Raw genomic sequence first — 17,157 nt, 5'->3', positions numbered from 1 at the left:
GCCCACTTCCAGGAGGAGTGATCACCCATATATAAATTCTATATTCCTAGCTAGTCATATATCTAAAGGTTATTATGATATACCGGTTACTATCAGTTTGAGATCGTATTCTTAAGAGGCTGTTCAGCGAGAAATCGTCGCAAATTTTCTGCGATCAAATCAGTGCAGCCTAGAGGTCTTCCACCAGCTGCATGAGGTGAAATAATCATATTTGGTGCTTTCCACAGCCTGCTCGACTCAGGAAGTGGTTCTGTCTTGAAAACATCCAGCGCCGCGCCACCGATTTCACCCTTCTCTAGCGCATCCACCAGCGCATCCTCATCGACAGAAAGCCCCCGTCCTACATTCACCACCCATGCATGCTTTGGCAGCAATTTGAGTCTCTCGGCATTCAGCGCGTCGCGCGTCGTCTCAGACCCCGGGAGAATCATAACCAGGGCATCGGTTTGTGGAAGAAGCTCGGCAAGTTTATCCTCGCCATAAACCTCAATGCCATTGCGCACACCGGGCTGTCGAGCGACACCACGTACTTGAGACCCGAGAGCAATCAGGTACGGTGCGAGCGTTTTCGCAATATTGCCAAACCCCCAGATAAGCACACGAGCATCGCGCAACGTGGTGAAATCGTTGCGCGGGAACGAGCCGCCCAGGTGTCCCGGCCATTTGTTCTGGAGTTGATAATCACGCATTTGGTCAAACCGACGAGCAGCAGTCAAAAGTAAGCCGAGTGTGTGCTCGGCGACGGGGATATCATGTAGACCCGAGCCGGTGGTAATTGTAGTCTTGTGAGGGTCGAAACCACCTGCCAGGACATCATTGGGTCCGGCAGCAAGAGATTGAATCCAGCGAAGGTTCTTCATGCGTTTCGCAGCGTCCTTGAGGTTTTCCGGAGTGTTGGTCCATGTTACCATAATTTCGGCATCAATCAGCTCCTCCGGAATGGGGATTTTGACATCATAGGGATGGAGGGTGACCGAAAATCCCTTGAGGTTTTGGATGTCGAGAACAAGGGAGGTAGGATAGAGGAGCTTCATTGTGAGTATTCAAGAGTTGACTACTTCGACATGAAATCCGAGTTGTGAGCAGAACAGAACGAGCGTGAAGTATTCATATATAGAGTAGTTCGTTTTCACCGGCAATTTCCCCGCAAGCGCCGACGAGGCGGGGCAACTTTAGTCATCGAGAGATGCGATTTGCATGGTTAACTATTGAAACCACCTTTATAATGGCACTTATGGCATCAAAGTTGCATGGTTATACAGACGTGGCAGAATGGTTCGTATATCGTTATCATCTTTCTCATTCAACCAGGTGGAATTGCCAGCACGTCGGAAATGAGATAGTTGACAAGCTTTGGGTCTTATCGGGAAGAACTCCGACTGATTCGCAAGCTGGCAATCTAGCTAAATAAATGATATTGGATAGGAAAATAGTACATATAATTACAGCCTACTCATATCTCTACCTGTCACAAAGTAGCAGTCAGTATTTTTAAAATTCCACGTCATTTAGATGGGAGACATGTGGCCTCGTCGGCAAAATAGCTAAGACAGAGCGTTTAGTATGGCAATGAATCGATCTGGTAATCGGGCAATTGGAGAGGAGTCGATGGAAATAGGCCAAAGTATGCCACGTGGTGATATCATAATCCCAATCACTAGAGGCATGGACGGTTTTATCATCTACATGTCGACATACAATGTCGCAGCTTGCAAAGTAGCACTTTTCCTCCAGACCAGCATGTATGCAAGATACATTTTTCTGTACTCGTAAATCAGTTCATCTATCCCACGCCCGCCTGCCGAGCGCACTGTTGCTATTGCCATGATCAACTCGCTGTGCCAGCTAGGTAATGTCGCTAGTGAATAGATCGGGGATTTATCGGCGAACGGATTCCGTTCAAGTCGTGATATTTGTAACTACATCTCTTGCTGGATCTTCTATCAGATGCCAGTAGCCCTTAATAAAAATTTGGAAGCTGGTGAGGCTGCTTGGACTACTGCTGATGATGTAGTCAAGGAGAACCGCTAGGACTGAACATTTGGATACCATCGATGAAGTTCTGGATATTATAATGGGGTTTCCTTACTTCTGTAGTTTGTCAGCGATTCCATTCAATAGTATACTCGGCGGGAAATACTTGTGTAGGAGTGTTACATTTCATCACCTTGGACAAGCTAACATCCAACATCAAAATTAGACTTCACTCCCACCCGGAGACGCTCCACTGCTTTCATCATATCAATTAGTAATCATACCCCAGAGTTCAGATAACGCTGGAATATAAATATATTGGTGAGTATAGAGACTCTCACCATTAGCCTCACTGAGTTTGTGTTCAAAACGAATTTATTTTTTCACTATCGGTGATCTCCCTAAGACTCCCGACGATTTAGCAACGGCCATAAGCAAACCAAGCCAAAATGAAGGAATGGACAACATTACTGGATGGTATCAAACAGCTCCAGCTGCGCACGATACCCGAGCCGAGCGGAATTGAATTAAAAGATGATGAAGTCCTGGTAAAAATTAGTCGAGTCGCTTTAAATCATCGTGATGCGAAAAGTGAGACCCATGCCATCACTCCCTTCCATATCAGATCACATCGAAACTTATGTCCATATGATAAGACACCGGACTAAATGAAAGTATCCTAGTAATAAACGGCGACTTCGGTGGATCATACAAAGCACCATCAAACCGCATAGTCCCAGCCTCAGATGCTAGCGGCACAATCGTGCGGGTTGGCGGTGCAGCAGCGGCAGCGAAATGGCGCAAAAATGACAGAGTACTCAGTCTCATGCGACCAACACATTTGACGGGACCAGCCACCACCGAGGCACAAGCCGCTGGAATTGGGATTCCGCAGCCAGGGGTGCTCACTAAGTATCGGGTATTCCAGTCGTCCGGACTAGTCGCTATCCCGGATTATATGTCTTTTGAAGATGCCAGCACCCTTCCTACCGCGGCTACCACGGCGTGGATGGCACTGAATTGGGATCGGGGCATTGGAAGTCCGCGGAGGGGGAAAGATACTGTCGTTTTGATATTGGGTACAGGCGGTGTAGCAATCGCAGGTCTGCAGCAGGCCAAATCGTTAGGGTTAACAGGTGGGTGATATACTCCTTTGCCACTGTTTCTCTCTTGGGGATTTCTGAGTGGTCATAAGAAATTACGTTATTTTAACTTTCGATGATTTCCTAGTCATCATCACGTCGTCTTCTGACGCAAAGTTGGAACGTGCCCGTCAGCTCGGTGCCGATTACACGATCAACTACAAAACCATCACGGATTGGGCAACCGAAGCACTGCGCATTACCGCTGGAAAGGGGGCCGACATCATCTTCGAGACGGGTGGCCCTGCCACGATGGCCCAGAGTATACAATGCGTCGCAGCAGGCGGCAACATCTGTGCAATTGGCGTCCTATCTGGCGTCACAGACGATGTGCAGCAGGGCCAGGCGAATGGCCTGAACCTGATTCGGAAAAACGCAGCAATTAAGGGCATCAATGTTGGCCCACGAGACAGGATGGAGGAAATGATACGTGAGGTCTACCAGCCGCAGCAGCTGCATGCCGTGATTGACCGTGTCTTTGCGTTTGATGAAGCGCGAGAGGCATTGCAGTATTTGTATTCGGGATCGCACTTTGGCAAGGTGATCATTCAAGTCGAGTAGATGCTTCTGATTGTCAGACGTAGAGAATGGCCGGAGTCCGGAGTTAATATATTCCTTCAGGCACATGCTTATGCCACATTAATCAGGCACCGCAGCCTATTTGTGCCTGAACAGACGATAAGATAACCTTATCCACTGGGCCAATCACGGAGCGGCTTGCTGCTCTATAATCGCAAGCTGATTGGCCAATGCTCCAGGGTTTGATAGGCACCATTTGGGGCATTATCACGCCATCCGCCCAGACCCGGACGAGCCAATCGCAGCGCGCCTTTTATATGAGCATGGCCTGAGGCTGACGGGATGATGCATGGAAAAATAGATTTTTAAAAGGGTGCTTATCTCTCCCAGGATTTCTCTTTTTGGCATTTTTTATAGAGGTTACAAGTTCGCATCCATAGTCGTACACTATACGGAACTGTATTCATCGCAGCCATGTCTCAACCTCAGTCCGACGACAAAAAGAGGCCAAATTATGACGAGGGGCTTGAGTCTGACGGAACTAGCACGCTTGATACAATCAATGCGCTGATCGTTGAAGGTACAATATGGTCCCCTAATATCCATATTTATGACTTTTGCTGACTGTTGTTGGAGACCGCAAACATGACATCAAGCTGCGGACCATGTCCTGGCAAAAGGCCGCTTGGTTGCTTGCCGGCGAGCAGGTCTGTCTGGCTATTATGTCCCAATCGTGGTCGCTCTCGTAAGTCCAAACCTGCTGCCAAGTCAGACCTTTTGTAAGACTAATGTTTGAATGAACAGTGTTCTAGGATGGGTGCCCGGAATTATCACGATGGTTGTATCGGGGGTGCTCTTCTGGACCACTTCCATGACTCTCCACAAGTTCATCATGAAATACCCGCAGATCAAGGATATTTGTAAGCTCTAATCACAGTATTCACGCAGTAATTGATCATCATAGTTAATGGAAATTCCCCGGCCAGGTGACTTTGGTTACTACGCCTTCGGAAAAAGCAAAATTGCATACGCATTCTCTGCGTTCATGCTGCTCGCCAACAACATTCTGCTCATCGGCTTTCACATCCTGACCGGTGCCAAGGTTCTTAACACACTTTCGGATCACTCACTCTGCACAGTTGTCTTTTCGGTCATCGTGATGATCATGGGCATTGTGCTGTCGTTACCGAGAACCCTCCACCATGTCTCATTCATGTCGATGTTCTCATGTAGGAGATGGCTAGCTTTATTCTTTATTCGCATGTGCTGATTTCCGTATCACAGCTTTCTGCATGGCGATTTCCATTCTTCTCTTCCTGATTTTCGCCGGTATCGAGGCAGCGCCGCTCGTCGGCTACAATGGAGACTATCCCACCGACGGACCTGTGCGAACTTACGCTTTCCCACTCCCGGGAACCACGTGGGTCAACTGCATGAACGCCGTCTTGAATATCACATTCCTCTGGGTTCCACAAATCCTCTTCCCCACATTCATCTCCGAGATGGAGAAGCCACAAGACTTCCCCAAGGCGCTTGCCGTTTTGACCGGTATCTCGGTAGTGCTATTCATCGTCCCACCTGCAATCGGGTTCAGGTATCTAGGGCAATATTCGACCGCCCCAGCTTTTGGCAGTCTCGGTGTCGTATCATACAAGAAGGCCTCGTTTGCCTTTGTCATTGTGCCTACGCTCATTATTGGTGCTATCTACGCAAATGTCTCTGCGAAATTCGTCTTTTTCAAGGTCATGGGAAACTCAAAACATGCTCACAGCAACACCGTTGTCGGTTGGGGTGTTTGGATTGGCCTTATGGCGATCATCTGGATCATTGCATTCATCTTTTCCGAGGTCGTTCCTAGCATGGGCGATTTCTTGTCTCTTCTTGGCGCCGCCTTCGACTCTTTCTTCGGCTTCATCTTCTATGCTGTTGCATACTGGAATCTTTACAGAACGAAATTGTTCGCTGGTGCTGCCAGGTCTGTGAAGACGCTTATGCATTTGTTCATCTTGTTGTGTGGCTTGTTCCTGCTTGGACCGGGTCTTTATGCAGCTGTTGAGGCTATTATTGCCGATTACTCCGGTTCTATTACGCCGGCATTTAGCTGTGCTAATTTAGCGCTTTAGAAGATAGTTGTAGATGCCGGTTTAATCATACTAGACTAAGTAGCCAAGCTGCGAATAACTGCTATGCTTCCATTCACACTCAATGATATTGGCTTCTCGACTGAAGAGGTTGCACCGAAGCAGGAACATCCTCCTTTACAGATACATATACTTCATACTTTATTGGGATGCTGCCTAGGCAGTTAACAACTTGATATAGGGTCTTGAAGGGAGGGCGGGGGAGAATGAGGGCAAAGGATGTGTGCATATCCTACTCTAGGAAGACATCACGAGGATGAATTCGCTAAAGCTAAACAGGAACCCCAGGGACGGTTCTGCGCTACATACACGATCTCAACCTAAGGTATCCACTGTCAGTCTAATTCAGTTAATTCTCTAGTCTATACGATCATAACTTGTCTTTAAACCAAATCTACCAAATCTCTCGATTAGAGATTAGATTCGATGCGGACATTGTTAGTTTTCTCTCGTCTCGTTGAGTCCATGTTTTCCAGCCAATCGTTCCACACGCGCTCAATATCGTTTAGATAAATCCAATCAAGGCCACCTTCGCTGAAAGCCTCTACTCTTGACTTCAGTCTGGCTTCAAAGGTACTCCCTCTGGCCTTCGCCTTGGCGCTCACGTTGTCCAGATACTCGTACCTAAATGCTCCACGTCAGTTCTGACTACATATTCAATTTGAAGTGTAAAAACCGACTCACATGCGAGCATAGTATGGTGATCTAATGGAATCAAATATCGCCAATGCTTTTTTGATTCCATCATGCGTTGAGATCGATGATCCCTTCTCCCCCTGCAAACTGGGGAAGATAAATTCGAGACTTCGCGCAAGGATCCATCCGTCCTCCATCGCGAATGCCGCTCCTGAACCAAATGCACCTAGACCAGTGGGCATTAGACTATGTCCTTGTACTTGAAGTTTATTCTATTCTTAAATTTCTTGGGAATAGGAACTGACATACCAGTCAACGGATGGCTTGCATCTCCGATTAGAACAAGTTTGTCCCAGGCGGTTAACTCTTGGAGTCTTGGCCCAGAGAAAGCAGAGAATTCCTTCCAGTTGCCTTTCGGGACTTTTGCTAAAGCTTCCCTTACTCTAGGGTCAAAATTCTATAAATGGGGTCCTCAACCGGTTAGTAATGCTGCTTTAGAAACAGAATGTTAGGTTTGAGTAATTAGAGAAAAGAGACTTGACCAACAGTAAAATGCGATTCCACGTGCTCGTTCGTAGTGGGAACGCCCCAACTCCATCGTCTCGTTTTATCCGTCTCGGGATCAACAATAGTACGCGAGGAAATCTCAATCATCTCGTCCTCTGGCTCTGTCCTTGATGGGTCGTCGACTGGCGAGAAATATGCATGACCCGATGGACCATGCCACCATGACGTACAAGTAGGGATATCCGGAATATGTGCTAGCAGCGATCGAGGCACTAGAGTACGCCAAATGGTGATTCCGCTGAATTTGATATTGTGCTCCGGAAATGCTGTTTGTCTTACGACCTGTCGATAATGCAAGATAGAGTTAAAATTATGAGTCCTTTATAGAAAGTTGGTATCACCAACCGAGCGAATTCCATCCGCGCCAACAACCAGGTCGGCAAATGCTTCTGATCCGTCAGAAAACCCCAAATGCGCTCCCCCTTCAGGCACGTTTTCTATCGAGGTGAGCTCCTTGCGCAGGTGGATAATATCAACTGGAACCTGATCGAGAAGCGCTCTTTGCAACCGAGTTCTGCGGGCTCGGCGTGACTGATATTTCAGTGGCAATGTAGATGGGCCACGCTTGGCGACAAGAGTGCCATCTAGCCCATTGCTAACTCACGATATAACGAGTACAGTCAGTAATGAAAATGAAATACTGCGGCTCGTTGTCAGAGAGTTCATACCGCTGCTGAACTTCAGTAATCAGATGTCCGTTGATATTGCTATCTGCACCCAGTATCTCCAACACCCGCCAGGAATTGTATCCAATGTTGAGACCGGCACCAATCTCGCGCAGCTCATGAGCTTTTTCGTACAGGTTTACCTCAACGTTGGGTAGGGCAGAGAGTGCAATGGCCGTTGCAAGACCGCCTGGCCCGCCGCCAATAATTGCAATGCGCAGATTACCGTCGGGATAACTTGCCATGGTTTTGAATTTATATTCTATTGATGAATACAGATGTCGTTCAAACATGGAAAGTGTATCATTGTTTTGAGTGTTTTGTATCCTAGTTAGACAGGCACACGTGCCGCTGACATATCACGATATAATCAACCTGGTATCACGCCATTAAACCCCGCGATGGTGTTGCGCGAGTTTTGCATGGCTTCCACGAGCGCGTCAAATATAGATCGAGATGAGTGAGCCAATGATGCCTCAGTATTTTATCACAGAGCCAACTTGCATGGTGTTTCGTTCGACATGGTTACATTCGCACATGTTTAGGCTGGACCGCTTGATTACCTAGATAGTGCCAAGGCATAAGTTGTATAATTTCTGCCCTTTCTTTCAAACAGCAAAAAATCAGCTTATCAATTCCTTTGTCATTATTCTCCCACAAAACCAATGGCCATGCAGCCAGTTATTGTCTCAAGGTTGGAAGTTACTATACGTTGGAAGACACCGTGGGGCACTCCGCCGCAATATATATGTAAACAACTATTAATGTAGTCGTTGACGAAGGCATGGCGAAGGTGTAACTAAATACCAATATATCTAGTACAACTCCGTGTACTGACAGATAGAACTAGTATTCTGTTTGTAGTTTGCTGGTCTGGCAGTCGGCAGGAGCTCTATTGTGTATATCATGTCCGCAACGTTGTTGACTGCCTCAGGCCTGAGTAGCCGGAATTAAAAACATCCAGACTACACCTTGGCATGTTCCGACACTGCGGCACGTGGTCTGTGGGAGCTACGTGATCGGGATAGGCCAATCATAACGCCTTATTTCGCAGAAGACGGCCAGCGTGCGGCTATTCCAATATTAGCCTAGCGTGTGTCGCAGGGGTGCGCATCTATGATCTGCGGCCTGCCAAACCATCCCCAGACTCGGAGTGGAAAACTCAACAACTTGGGTTGAGTACGGAGCGCTGGATATCTTTGAGATCCGGTTGGTGCATGAGCTTCGGCCTATAATTGATCCTCGGCGCAACAGTCGGCTTCTTGATCCTTTCTCTTCCTGAACCCCCCCGTCTCAGGTTGGCTATGCATCACGGCCACAACGAGGAAGCCTGGCAGGTTCTTGCCATCCCGTAAGGGAAAGGTGCTCAGAATGCCTCTGTTGCCCAGTTTGAAAATATGGAAATCAATGTCTTGGCCGAGTATGAACGCGGAATGATGGCTACGCCTTCTTATTTCTCCCTGCTCTTTGGTAAGCCATACCGTCGCCGCAAAGCATTGAGCATACGTCTGCAATCCATGCAGCAATTTACTGGTATAAACCTCATTGTCTACTACGCTGCCAAAGTCTTTGCTCAAATCGACCGCACCAGCACATACGGTCCATTGCTTTTGAACGATTGAGTCCGTGCTTTTCCTCGTTACGGCTGGTGGCTCGCGCTTTCTCTTTGACTCCTTACGATGGACTACAACGGCCGTTGGAAGTCGATTATTATCGGCTCTTTAGTGATGCGAACTTGTATGATTATTGGAAGCCTCGTCAACAAGAAGCATTATTGGTCTAGTGGTAGAATTCGTCGTTGCCATCGACGAGGCCCGTGTTCGATTCACGGATGATGCATTCACACAAACATTTACTTTTTTGCTCTTCTTTTTTTGCTGGCTCTGCTAGTGCCTTGAGGGATTCCCAAAGTGTAGGTAAATTGGATTGATTGGGCTGTTTGATATGTAACAGAGAGATGAGTATATGGATGGGTTGCGCTTGGGTTATGGATATCCTAGAATATCCTAGAATTATCATGATAATGTGCATCTGAAAAGTAGTATCATAATGCAGCGTCTCTTCGTATTGACTCAGTAATGCTACGTACTTGAGACAACATTCATCTTTGCCTTTGCAATCATTGCCACCGCCGCACCAAACGGTCAAGTAGCTGAAAAATGCCAGATGAACATACAAGCCCCCATTTAAATCGTCCTCTATTCCAATAGCCGCTCGTCTATTTCTGCAGGTTCATCCCGAACAGCATTAGATTCACTGAGCTGTAAACTGCATATGCACGCTATGTTCGAGTAATAGTTGGCTCCTCTGCAGATAACATTCCCTTAGGGACTTTTCTTCCAGTTGAGCAAGAACGTCGTCAGTCATACTCTCTACATCGATTAAACCTGAATCCTGACCATTCCAGCTCCACTTTCTTCCAGCAACGCCGAATTCCTCCCAGGGCTCTTTGCCGTAGATGAAATCAATATGCTTCTCACTCATCATGTCGGTGGTGATTTTCAGCTGTTGGTGTTTCTGGCACGAGGGCTGATAGAACATCACTGGGACCCCAAATGAATGCCAGACAAACCCTTGCAGTAGTCCAGGAAAGGGATCCTCCACATCGATTGAGTAGACATATACTTTTTGTCCCTGACCGGACATAGTCTGAGCTATACTCTGAGTTGGCCATTGGAAGACCTGGCGAGTGCAGTACGCAATCAGGGCACGTAACGGTGATGGGGCTGATCGGAAAAGCTGCGTATTCAGGAGAGATGAGACTATTCGATCATCCTTGAATAGCTCTCCAAGTGTCTGAGTGAGCTCCGTCTCGGTAAGGGATTTCACCGAAGGCAAATAGAACAAAGCTGCTTCATCTTTAGTGTGACCGATAATCACGCGAGAGCACCAGGGAGCCACCGAGCCCCAGTATTGCGCTGGATTCTCAATGCTCTGTTCATTATCAGCAAACCAGTTGGGGTCTTCGATAGGGAATGAAGGCCCCGGAATATCCGCTGCAGCGATGAGGCTGTCCACCGGCAAGCTTCGCAAGGCCGCTAGCTTGACGGCGGCCGGAGCAGAAGGCTCAACGCCTGCGGAGCGAACGAGTTTATCGAATACTGCTTGTGATTCATCTAGCGACCTTAGCTGAGGACACGGCGTTGATTGGATGATTGCCTGGCGGAAAAGGGCATCGGCGCCTTTGAGATGGTAAATCACTGAGGCTGCGCCGGCTGACTCCCCAGAGAGAGTAACACGAGACTGATCCCCACCAAAGTGATGGATATGTGACTGAATCCATTGCAACGCCAGCCGCTGGTCATTGAGACCCTGGTTTCGGATCACCACGTCCCCCGTTGCTTGCGCTTCAGCGGCGAGTTCTCGGGATGACATGAAGCCTAAGACGTTGAGGCGATAATTGATTGTGACAATGATGATCGGACTGTTGAGCTCCATAGATCGTTTGACAAGGTGGTTTCCGTCTGTTTATGAAGAACACACAAAGTCCTCGATGAGTAAATTGATTTCGTATGACATTGCAAGGAAACTGACCAAATTCGGTGGTGTTGTCACCGCAATTGAAAGCCCCGCCATGAATGTACGCAAAAACCGGCAGTCTCTCTCTAAGGTGCTCAAAGTCCGGCGGTACGTATATATTCAAGTGCAAACAGTCAAACTCGCTAGGGTACTGCTCGCTTGACAGCCTCTCGAACATATTCTGCATGACACCATGAATGGGGTCTGCGGGCTGGGGGCATCGCGGGCCATAGTCACTTGCATCCAGATCGCCAGTCAAAGACGCCGGATCATACAGGACCGCCGTCTTGAAACGAGCGGGAATTTGCGCATAGGGGATGTTAAGGAAGTTGGCCACGCCGTGCTTTGAGAGGAAGCCATTGAGCCTGAGAGATCCGATCTGAAGAATTTGCGGCACGGCTTTGTTGGCCATTTGGATGGATGTTCGGTTTATCGCCATCTCTCTTGCGGAAGGACGAACAAATCAGCCGATGAGATATTGGCTCTCGTAGAAACAACAAAAGTAGGTAAAAAGCGAGGAGTATCTATATCTGTTTATTCTGCTCGGTGATTACCCCTCCTGGTCATTCGGGAGCCGCATTGATTGGTGAATGCTTATGGGGACGGACGTATTAACATTTAACCAAGGACTTGACTAATTAGTGAACATCTAACTAACTGTGTAGTTATTCAATAATAAGGATCATTTACTATGTAATGAATGAACGAGGCCTGCTATATACATCATTTGTATATATGCACCTGGTCAAATCGACTGCCACGAGGTATCCATGGAAAAGATGCAAATTAAATGGAACACTTGACCGATTGTACAAGCAGATAGCAGGGATTTTCGTCTATCTAATTGTATATCCCCCATCGACCCGGATATCCGCACCATTTATCATACCGCTTGAATCCTATTTGCCGCAATCAACAATCAGTTATTCAGTCGTATGAGAAAATACGCCACACCTAATAAATCGACCATCACTTGCCTGACAGAGAAACAAAATCGAATCGGCAACTTCTTCCGGAAGCGCAAATTTCCCGGTTGGTATCAGTTTCAGGAATGCGTCTCTCACACTGTCCTCTCCCCAAGCTTTCTGTCCAAGGGCCGTCCATGCCACGGTTGGTGACACGCTGTTGCATGTGATGCCTCGACCGGCCCATTCCGATGCCATACAGCGTGTCAACCCCAGCAGTGCGGCCTTGGAAGCACAATATGCTCCGTGTCGATGGAGCGCGACGTGCGCTGCTTGCGAGGATATGTTGACTATTCGGCCTGGCGGCGGTGGTGACGAAGCCGCCTTTGAAGTCGAGAAATAAAGTCGCGCAAATGCTTGCGAGCACAGCATCGGACCGAGCACGTTGGTGTGAAGGTGTTTCAGGGTTTCCTCTGGAGGCGTGGACTCCATGTCACTGAGGGAGACATAGCCGGCGGTGTTGATCAAGATACTGGGGAAAGCTGTTGTGTCTTTCTTCAGAGAATCAAACGTTGTTGATACAGACTCGGGCGACGTAATGTCGCACTCGTACATGCGGATGTTGTCGATGTTTCCGGCCCCTTTGTATCTCGTTTCGAGCAGCTCATCGCGGTGTCTGACTTCGAACGGTGCGTAGAGAATGGCAAGCCTGGACCCTTGTTGGATCAATTTTTTGCCGGTAATCGATCCTATGCCACCTGGATGTAGCAAGCATTGATTTAGTTAAAAACACTCGCTCTTTCCTAGGTATGCTCTATGTATGCGTAGTTGGGCGGTATTCTACCCTACCTAGGCCACCCGGTAGAATAGCCAGTCTCCGCGCAAAAGCCATTATTATATCTGTTATCCTTTTCAACGCTATGTTCCGTTCGATACTCGGTTATATCTCGTCGATTTCTTGTTAGCCAACGAAACATACTGCCAGCTGGCGTCGAGATCTGCAAGGCCTCATCACATTCCCCGCAACATGCTTGATCGGCGACATGTCCGACGCCCACTTTTCTTGTCTAATCCTATTCTGAAGAGCAAGTCGCTTAGATTGAGTGGAGTCATTATATCATATTCTATTTTACATGTTTGGGATATCAATATTGACAAAATCGCCGGGCCAGAAGGAATAATTATGTACGGACGTGGCTACGGAATCGGGTCGCCGCCCAAAGACGCATTGCGCACGCTCGCCCGGATGATTTCCATCACAACATCGAGCTCTTCCTGGTTTCTGGGGGCATAGACATGGAGAAACGTCGACGGCAGATTAGCGACGTTGTGCCCCAAAATGGTGTATCCAGCAATCGGGTGGCGCTGGCCCCAGCCAGCGTCAATAACCTCCTTTGCGTCAGCTTCGGAGAGTATTAAATGAAGGGAATGGTCGCCTGTTGTGTGGATGTGAGATAGTTCGCCTTTGGTAAAGCCCGCCTCGGGGGATTTTGGAATGCCATCAATGAGCCACATGGCTTCTGAGTGTCCTCCTTCCAGGCGTGATGGAGCCAGCCTGACTAGATGCGAGTTTTTGGCGGCAAAGTCGTTGAAGGCCGTTAAGAGATCCTACGCGAATTAGAATGCACCCCCTAACAGAGATCGATTCACTGCCTCCTTCAATGGAGATAGACATATTGTATGCGTCGTAGACGGACATACCTCTTTCATTTCGTCAGAGGGAATCTGGCTAGTTTGCCTATTTGGCGCGGCGTGAGATCCTATAGCAGGTCTGCCTCCCTTACGGCGCGGAAGTCGGCCATCCATAAAACTAATGTAGGACTTGCTCTTGCCCTTATCGATTGCTTCCTCGTACATCTGGGTGCTGATCGACTCCTGACGGAACGGAGTGATAATGAACCTAGAGACATACCAGCCCACGACATTGTGAGGCGGGCCACCGGCGCCGTAGGACTTGTAAAGCCGGTAGTCCCGATATGCAGGGATGGCCGCTGCCAGGGCTATGGCTGCGGAGGCCGTCGCTAAGGGATGGCGTTGCAGGATTGTGATGATGTTTTCAGACATTGTCGCTTACAATAAAATATGATGAAGTTGACGAGCAGCTATGCAAGGGTGTGCAGAGCAATAAATAGCTATATCTCGGGTTGTCGGAACGCTGTAAATGCGGCTACGCACGTAACACTCTGTGGATCTGGTAGCCCCAACCTGGATGACGCTCAGCTCGGCCAATGTCGGGGTGCTAATTGCATGCTTGATTCAGATTGTATTTCTCTTTTATAAATCTTTTTTTTCTTTTTCATTTCTTAGGAAAACAAATAGCTTGTCCATTTTTTTATGCATGTTACCTAGACTATAGGCGCTTAGAAGCTTTAACTCACGTCTTAACGTCGGAAAACATCGCCAATATCATTTCAAGCGAACCATCTCTAGGTATTATCTGATTATCTAAATATGCAATTCTTCGTTACTCATTATGATTGACAGCTCAACGATAAAAGGATGGATCGTCAACAGGAATACTCCAGAATTCAGGTGCTTCACGCGCACAAGCCAATATATCCCGGTAAGTCTGGCCATCCACATTCCTTGCCTCCTCGTTGGCGCCATGCTTGCGCAACGTGTCGATGGCTTTCGTTTCTAAATTACGTGCTGCCTTGTGCAAAGGGGTTTCATGCAGAAGAGCATCCCTCGAATTGACCAATGCGCCGGATTTTAGCAGCATTTCTATCCCTACCACCCAACCCCCAGCAGCTGCTATGTGAAGGGGCACGATATCATGGAACATCTGAGCGTTGGGAGAAGATCCCCACTCTAGTAGCATCTTTGCCACGACTGCTTGCTTTCCTATCATTGCGCAATGCAGCGGCGTCTTCATCTGTCCTTGCGTTAGGGGATCAAGCCACGCGCCATTTTCAGAGAGCAGTTGAGCAACGTCTTTGTGTCCATGCAGTCCCGCTTCGTGCATCGGTGTCCAGCCCTATAGCCAATATTAGCGTAAGATATATTTGATAATCGGGCAAGTATGAAGTGAGGGTTGTAGTAACATGGGGTGGGAAGGGTCAGTTATCATACATGATTAAAACTTCTGCTATTGATGTCCGCCCCATTCTCTAACAAAATCTTTATGACCTCCACTCGATTACGCATGGCTGCCTCCTGCAATGGAGATCGACCGCTAGTTGACCGAGCATTAGGGTTGGCGCCATTGCGCAACAAAAGACGGACAATATTTGGCCTGCCACAATCTGCAGCCCAGTGTAAAGGCGTTCGTCCACCGTACTGCAAGAAATGCGGTCTTTCCTTGGCCCTCCGTTTGTTGGTGTACTGCCGAATCGACACAGAGGCGTGTTGACTAATCAGCAACTCTGCAATTTCAAGACGCCCCAATTCTGCTGCAAAGGACAGCGCGGTTCGTCCATCGGCATCCTGGCTGTCGACATGTACGACTTTTAAGGCGTCGCGTGTGTCGGATATGGACCCTTCCTGGACTGATTGCATGAGTAGTTTGGTCAAAGCAGTGTTGTTGCGATGAAGCTCTGGTTGTTTGGGTTCCGTTGCATCTGGCCCGTGTTTTAGAGAGACTGAGTAGTTCGAAACGGATGCTGTTTCGGCGAAATGTAGAAGCGCGGTGCCTGCATCACTGTCAAATGGTGTTCCATCATTTGCAACAAGAGTGCTTGCAGAAGAAAGGGCAAAGCTAGATGGTTCTGACTTGAGCGCAGATGATTTCAACGTTAGGAGCCTTCCAGTTCTATTGTTAGAGTCAAGCCTAGGACATTCAAGAGTAAGGAGAAAAGTCCCTACAAGGTAATGCTCCCCATAGCATCTGCAAAAGTGGACTTGGTGCGCTCCAACTGGCCTACCAGTTGGTACACCTCCCTCCTTTTGAAATACCATTTCACGGATCCTCGACTAATTCTCCGACTCGGTTTTATCGCCGAAGCGACATTGTCTGCGACAGATTGCTGCTGCTTCTCCGACAGCGGCTCCTCTTCCTTCAGATGCGGACGCATTTTTGCCATTAAATTGTTGAAAACATCGCAACAGTTCGTGATCGGTTCCTCCAGCGACTGGAGCGAATTACTGATCTCGACATCTCGGTCAACGACTTCCTGCACGGCTGGCGAGTTCAACGAGCTTTGAAGATTGCAGACCAGTTTGTTGAATGTTTGAATATCACGGGTTATGTCCATAACCTCGCGAGGGGCGTTTTTAATCGTTAAAAGGAAATCATAGAATTCGAGTGAGGCCTTTGCCGCGTATTCGGCCATCTGTGCCATCGCAGCGATGGTGCCGATGGCTGACACAAACTCGGCCATTGGATTTCTTTTTTACCTCACTTTCTGTCTTTTCTCGTTCCTGGAAACCTTGTGTTCGCGTTTCTTCTGATCTCTAACCTACGTCCCTGAGGCTGGGTGTCATGTTGGTAAGGAATCGATGAATAGAGGATGCAAATAAATACAAGTTACTACCTAGGTACGGACTAGAAAACATGAGAGGGTTATGTAACTTGAACTGGAATTCTAGTTACCAATGCAACCTCGTTTATTAATAGTCTAATTAATCTCTGATAATGTAGCCACAGTCGGAATTATACACATATATAGACGAGGCTGAGGCTGAAAAGTGACTATAGATGCATTGTGACCAATTCACCAACAACGGCTAGTGGGGGCCAAACCCAGCACGGCAGTGACGGCACCCTGCCGCAATAATTTACGGATATTTAGAGTTCAAGCGTCGATGGCAGTGCTGCATTCTAGGAGGCTGTGCTGGGACCCAAGTGGATCATCGGGGCAAGTTCCATAAATAACGCCCACGAGGCTCGTCCCTGGTTGAGCATAATTTTTGACATCTCCAGTTCTCTAAATTCAGTGCGATGCACTGGCTTGTGTGGTATGTATATTCTTAAGATGGCAGAGCACTAGGTACGAGTTCTTTAGTGATAGGTGGTTGTGTGTCTTGACTCTTGACTCTTCATCCATTGTCTACGAGTGTCACCACTACCTGTCTGGGACTAATTTAAAAGATCGAGGACTGTGGAAATGTATGTATTATTCAAAGCAACTAGTTAACTATATCATAAGGC

General features: G+C 47.9%; 8 protein-coding genes across 8 annotated transcripts, besides 1 other annotated feature; 2 read left to right on the top strand and 6 right to left on the bottom strand.

Annotated features, from left to right (window-relative positions):
- Positions 1-92: 92 nt before the first annotated feature.
- On the bottom strand, positions 93-1,034 carry UA08_02299 (hypothetical protein; the record flags this gene model as incomplete). The annotated part of the gene is made up of 1 exon (XM_020264325.1): positions 93-1,034. The coding sequence occupies one exon, from the start codon at positions 1,032-1,034 to the stop codon at positions 93-95; it is 942 nt and encodes a 313-aa protein (XP_020121962.1).
- Positions 1,035-1,342: 308 nt separating this feature from the next.
- Positions 1,343-1,380: a repeat region (Identified by RepeatMasker using a combination of RepBase library and repeat library created with RepeatScout).
- Positions 1,381-2,423: 1,043 nt separating this feature from the next.
- UA08_02298 (hypothetical protein) lies at positions 2,424-3,677 on the top strand (the record flags this gene model as incomplete). Its single annotated transcript, XM_020264324.1, has 3 exons — positions 2,424-2,565; positions 2,658-3,110; positions 3,205-3,677. The coding sequence occupies 3 exons, from the start codon at positions 2,424-2,426 to the stop codon at positions 3,675-3,677; spliced, it is 1,068 nt and encodes a 355-aa protein (XP_020121959.1).
- Positions 3,678-4,109: 432 nt separating this feature from the next.
- Positions 4,110-5,758, top strand: UA08_02297 (hypothetical protein; the record flags this gene model as incomplete). Its single annotated transcript, XM_020264323.1, has 5 exons — positions 4,110-4,215; positions 4,272-4,380; positions 4,440-4,555; positions 4,622-4,864; positions 4,920-5,758. The coding sequence occupies 5 exons, from the start codon at positions 4,110-4,112 to the stop codon at positions 5,756-5,758; spliced, it is 1,413 nt and encodes a 470-aa protein (XP_020121958.1).
- Positions 5,759-6,186: 428 nt separating this feature from the next.
- Positions 6,187-7,889, bottom strand: UA08_02296 (hypothetical protein; the record flags this gene model as incomplete). Its single annotated transcript, XM_020264322.1, has 6 exons — positions 6,187-6,400; positions 6,461-6,638; positions 6,722-6,869; positions 6,959-7,261; positions 7,325-7,574; positions 7,648-7,889. 6 exons carry the CDS (start codon positions 7,887-7,889, stop codon positions 6,187-6,189), a joined length of 1,335 nt encoding a protein of 444 aa, XP_020121961.1.
- A 2,008-nt stretch (positions 7,890-9,897) lies between these two features.
- UA08_02295 (hypothetical protein) lies at positions 9,898-11,575 on the bottom strand (the record flags this gene model as incomplete). Its single annotated transcript, XM_020264321.1, has 2 exons — positions 9,898-11,108; positions 11,179-11,575. 2 exons carry the CDS (start codon positions 11,573-11,575, stop codon positions 9,898-9,900), a joined length of 1,608 nt encoding a protein of 535 aa, XP_020121960.1.
- A 511-nt stretch (positions 11,576-12,086) lies between these two features.
- UA08_02294 (hypothetical protein) lies at positions 12,087-12,960 on the bottom strand (the record flags this gene model as incomplete). The annotated part of the gene is made up of 2 exons (XM_020264320.1): positions 12,087-12,826; positions 12,918-12,960. 2 exons carry the CDS (start codon positions 12,958-12,960, stop codon positions 12,087-12,089), a joined length of 783 nt encoding a protein of 260 aa, XP_020121955.1.
- Positions 12,961-13,265: 305 nt separating this feature from the next.
- Positions 13,266-14,132, bottom strand: UA08_02293 (hypothetical protein; the record flags this gene model as incomplete). Its single annotated transcript, XM_020264319.1, has 2 exons — positions 13,266-13,676; positions 13,770-14,132. 2 exons carry the CDS (start codon positions 14,130-14,132, stop codon positions 13,266-13,268), a joined length of 774 nt encoding a protein of 257 aa, XP_020121954.1.
- A 421-nt stretch (positions 14,133-14,553) lies between these two features.
- UA08_02292 (hypothetical protein) lies at positions 14,554-16,387 on the bottom strand (the record flags this gene model as incomplete). The annotated part of the gene is made up of 3 exons (XM_020264318.1): positions 14,554-15,045; positions 15,141-15,837; positions 15,873-16,387. 3 exons carry the CDS (start codon positions 16,385-16,387, stop codon positions 14,554-14,556), a joined length of 1,704 nt encoding a protein of 567 aa, XP_020121957.1.
- Positions 16,388-17,157: the final 770 nt, after the last annotated feature.

This window comes from Talaromyces atroroseus (genome assembly GCF_001907595.1).
Source record: "Talaromyces atroroseus strain IBT 11181 chromosome Unknown scaffold_2, whole genome shotgun sequence".
NCBI classification, from domain to species: Eukaryota; Fungi; Ascomycota; class Eurotiomycetes; order Eurotiales; family Trichocomaceae; genus Talaromyces; species Talaromyces atroroseus.
Note: the sequence above shows the minus strand (reverse complement) of the source record. Positions and strands in the feature narration are given on the sequence as shown.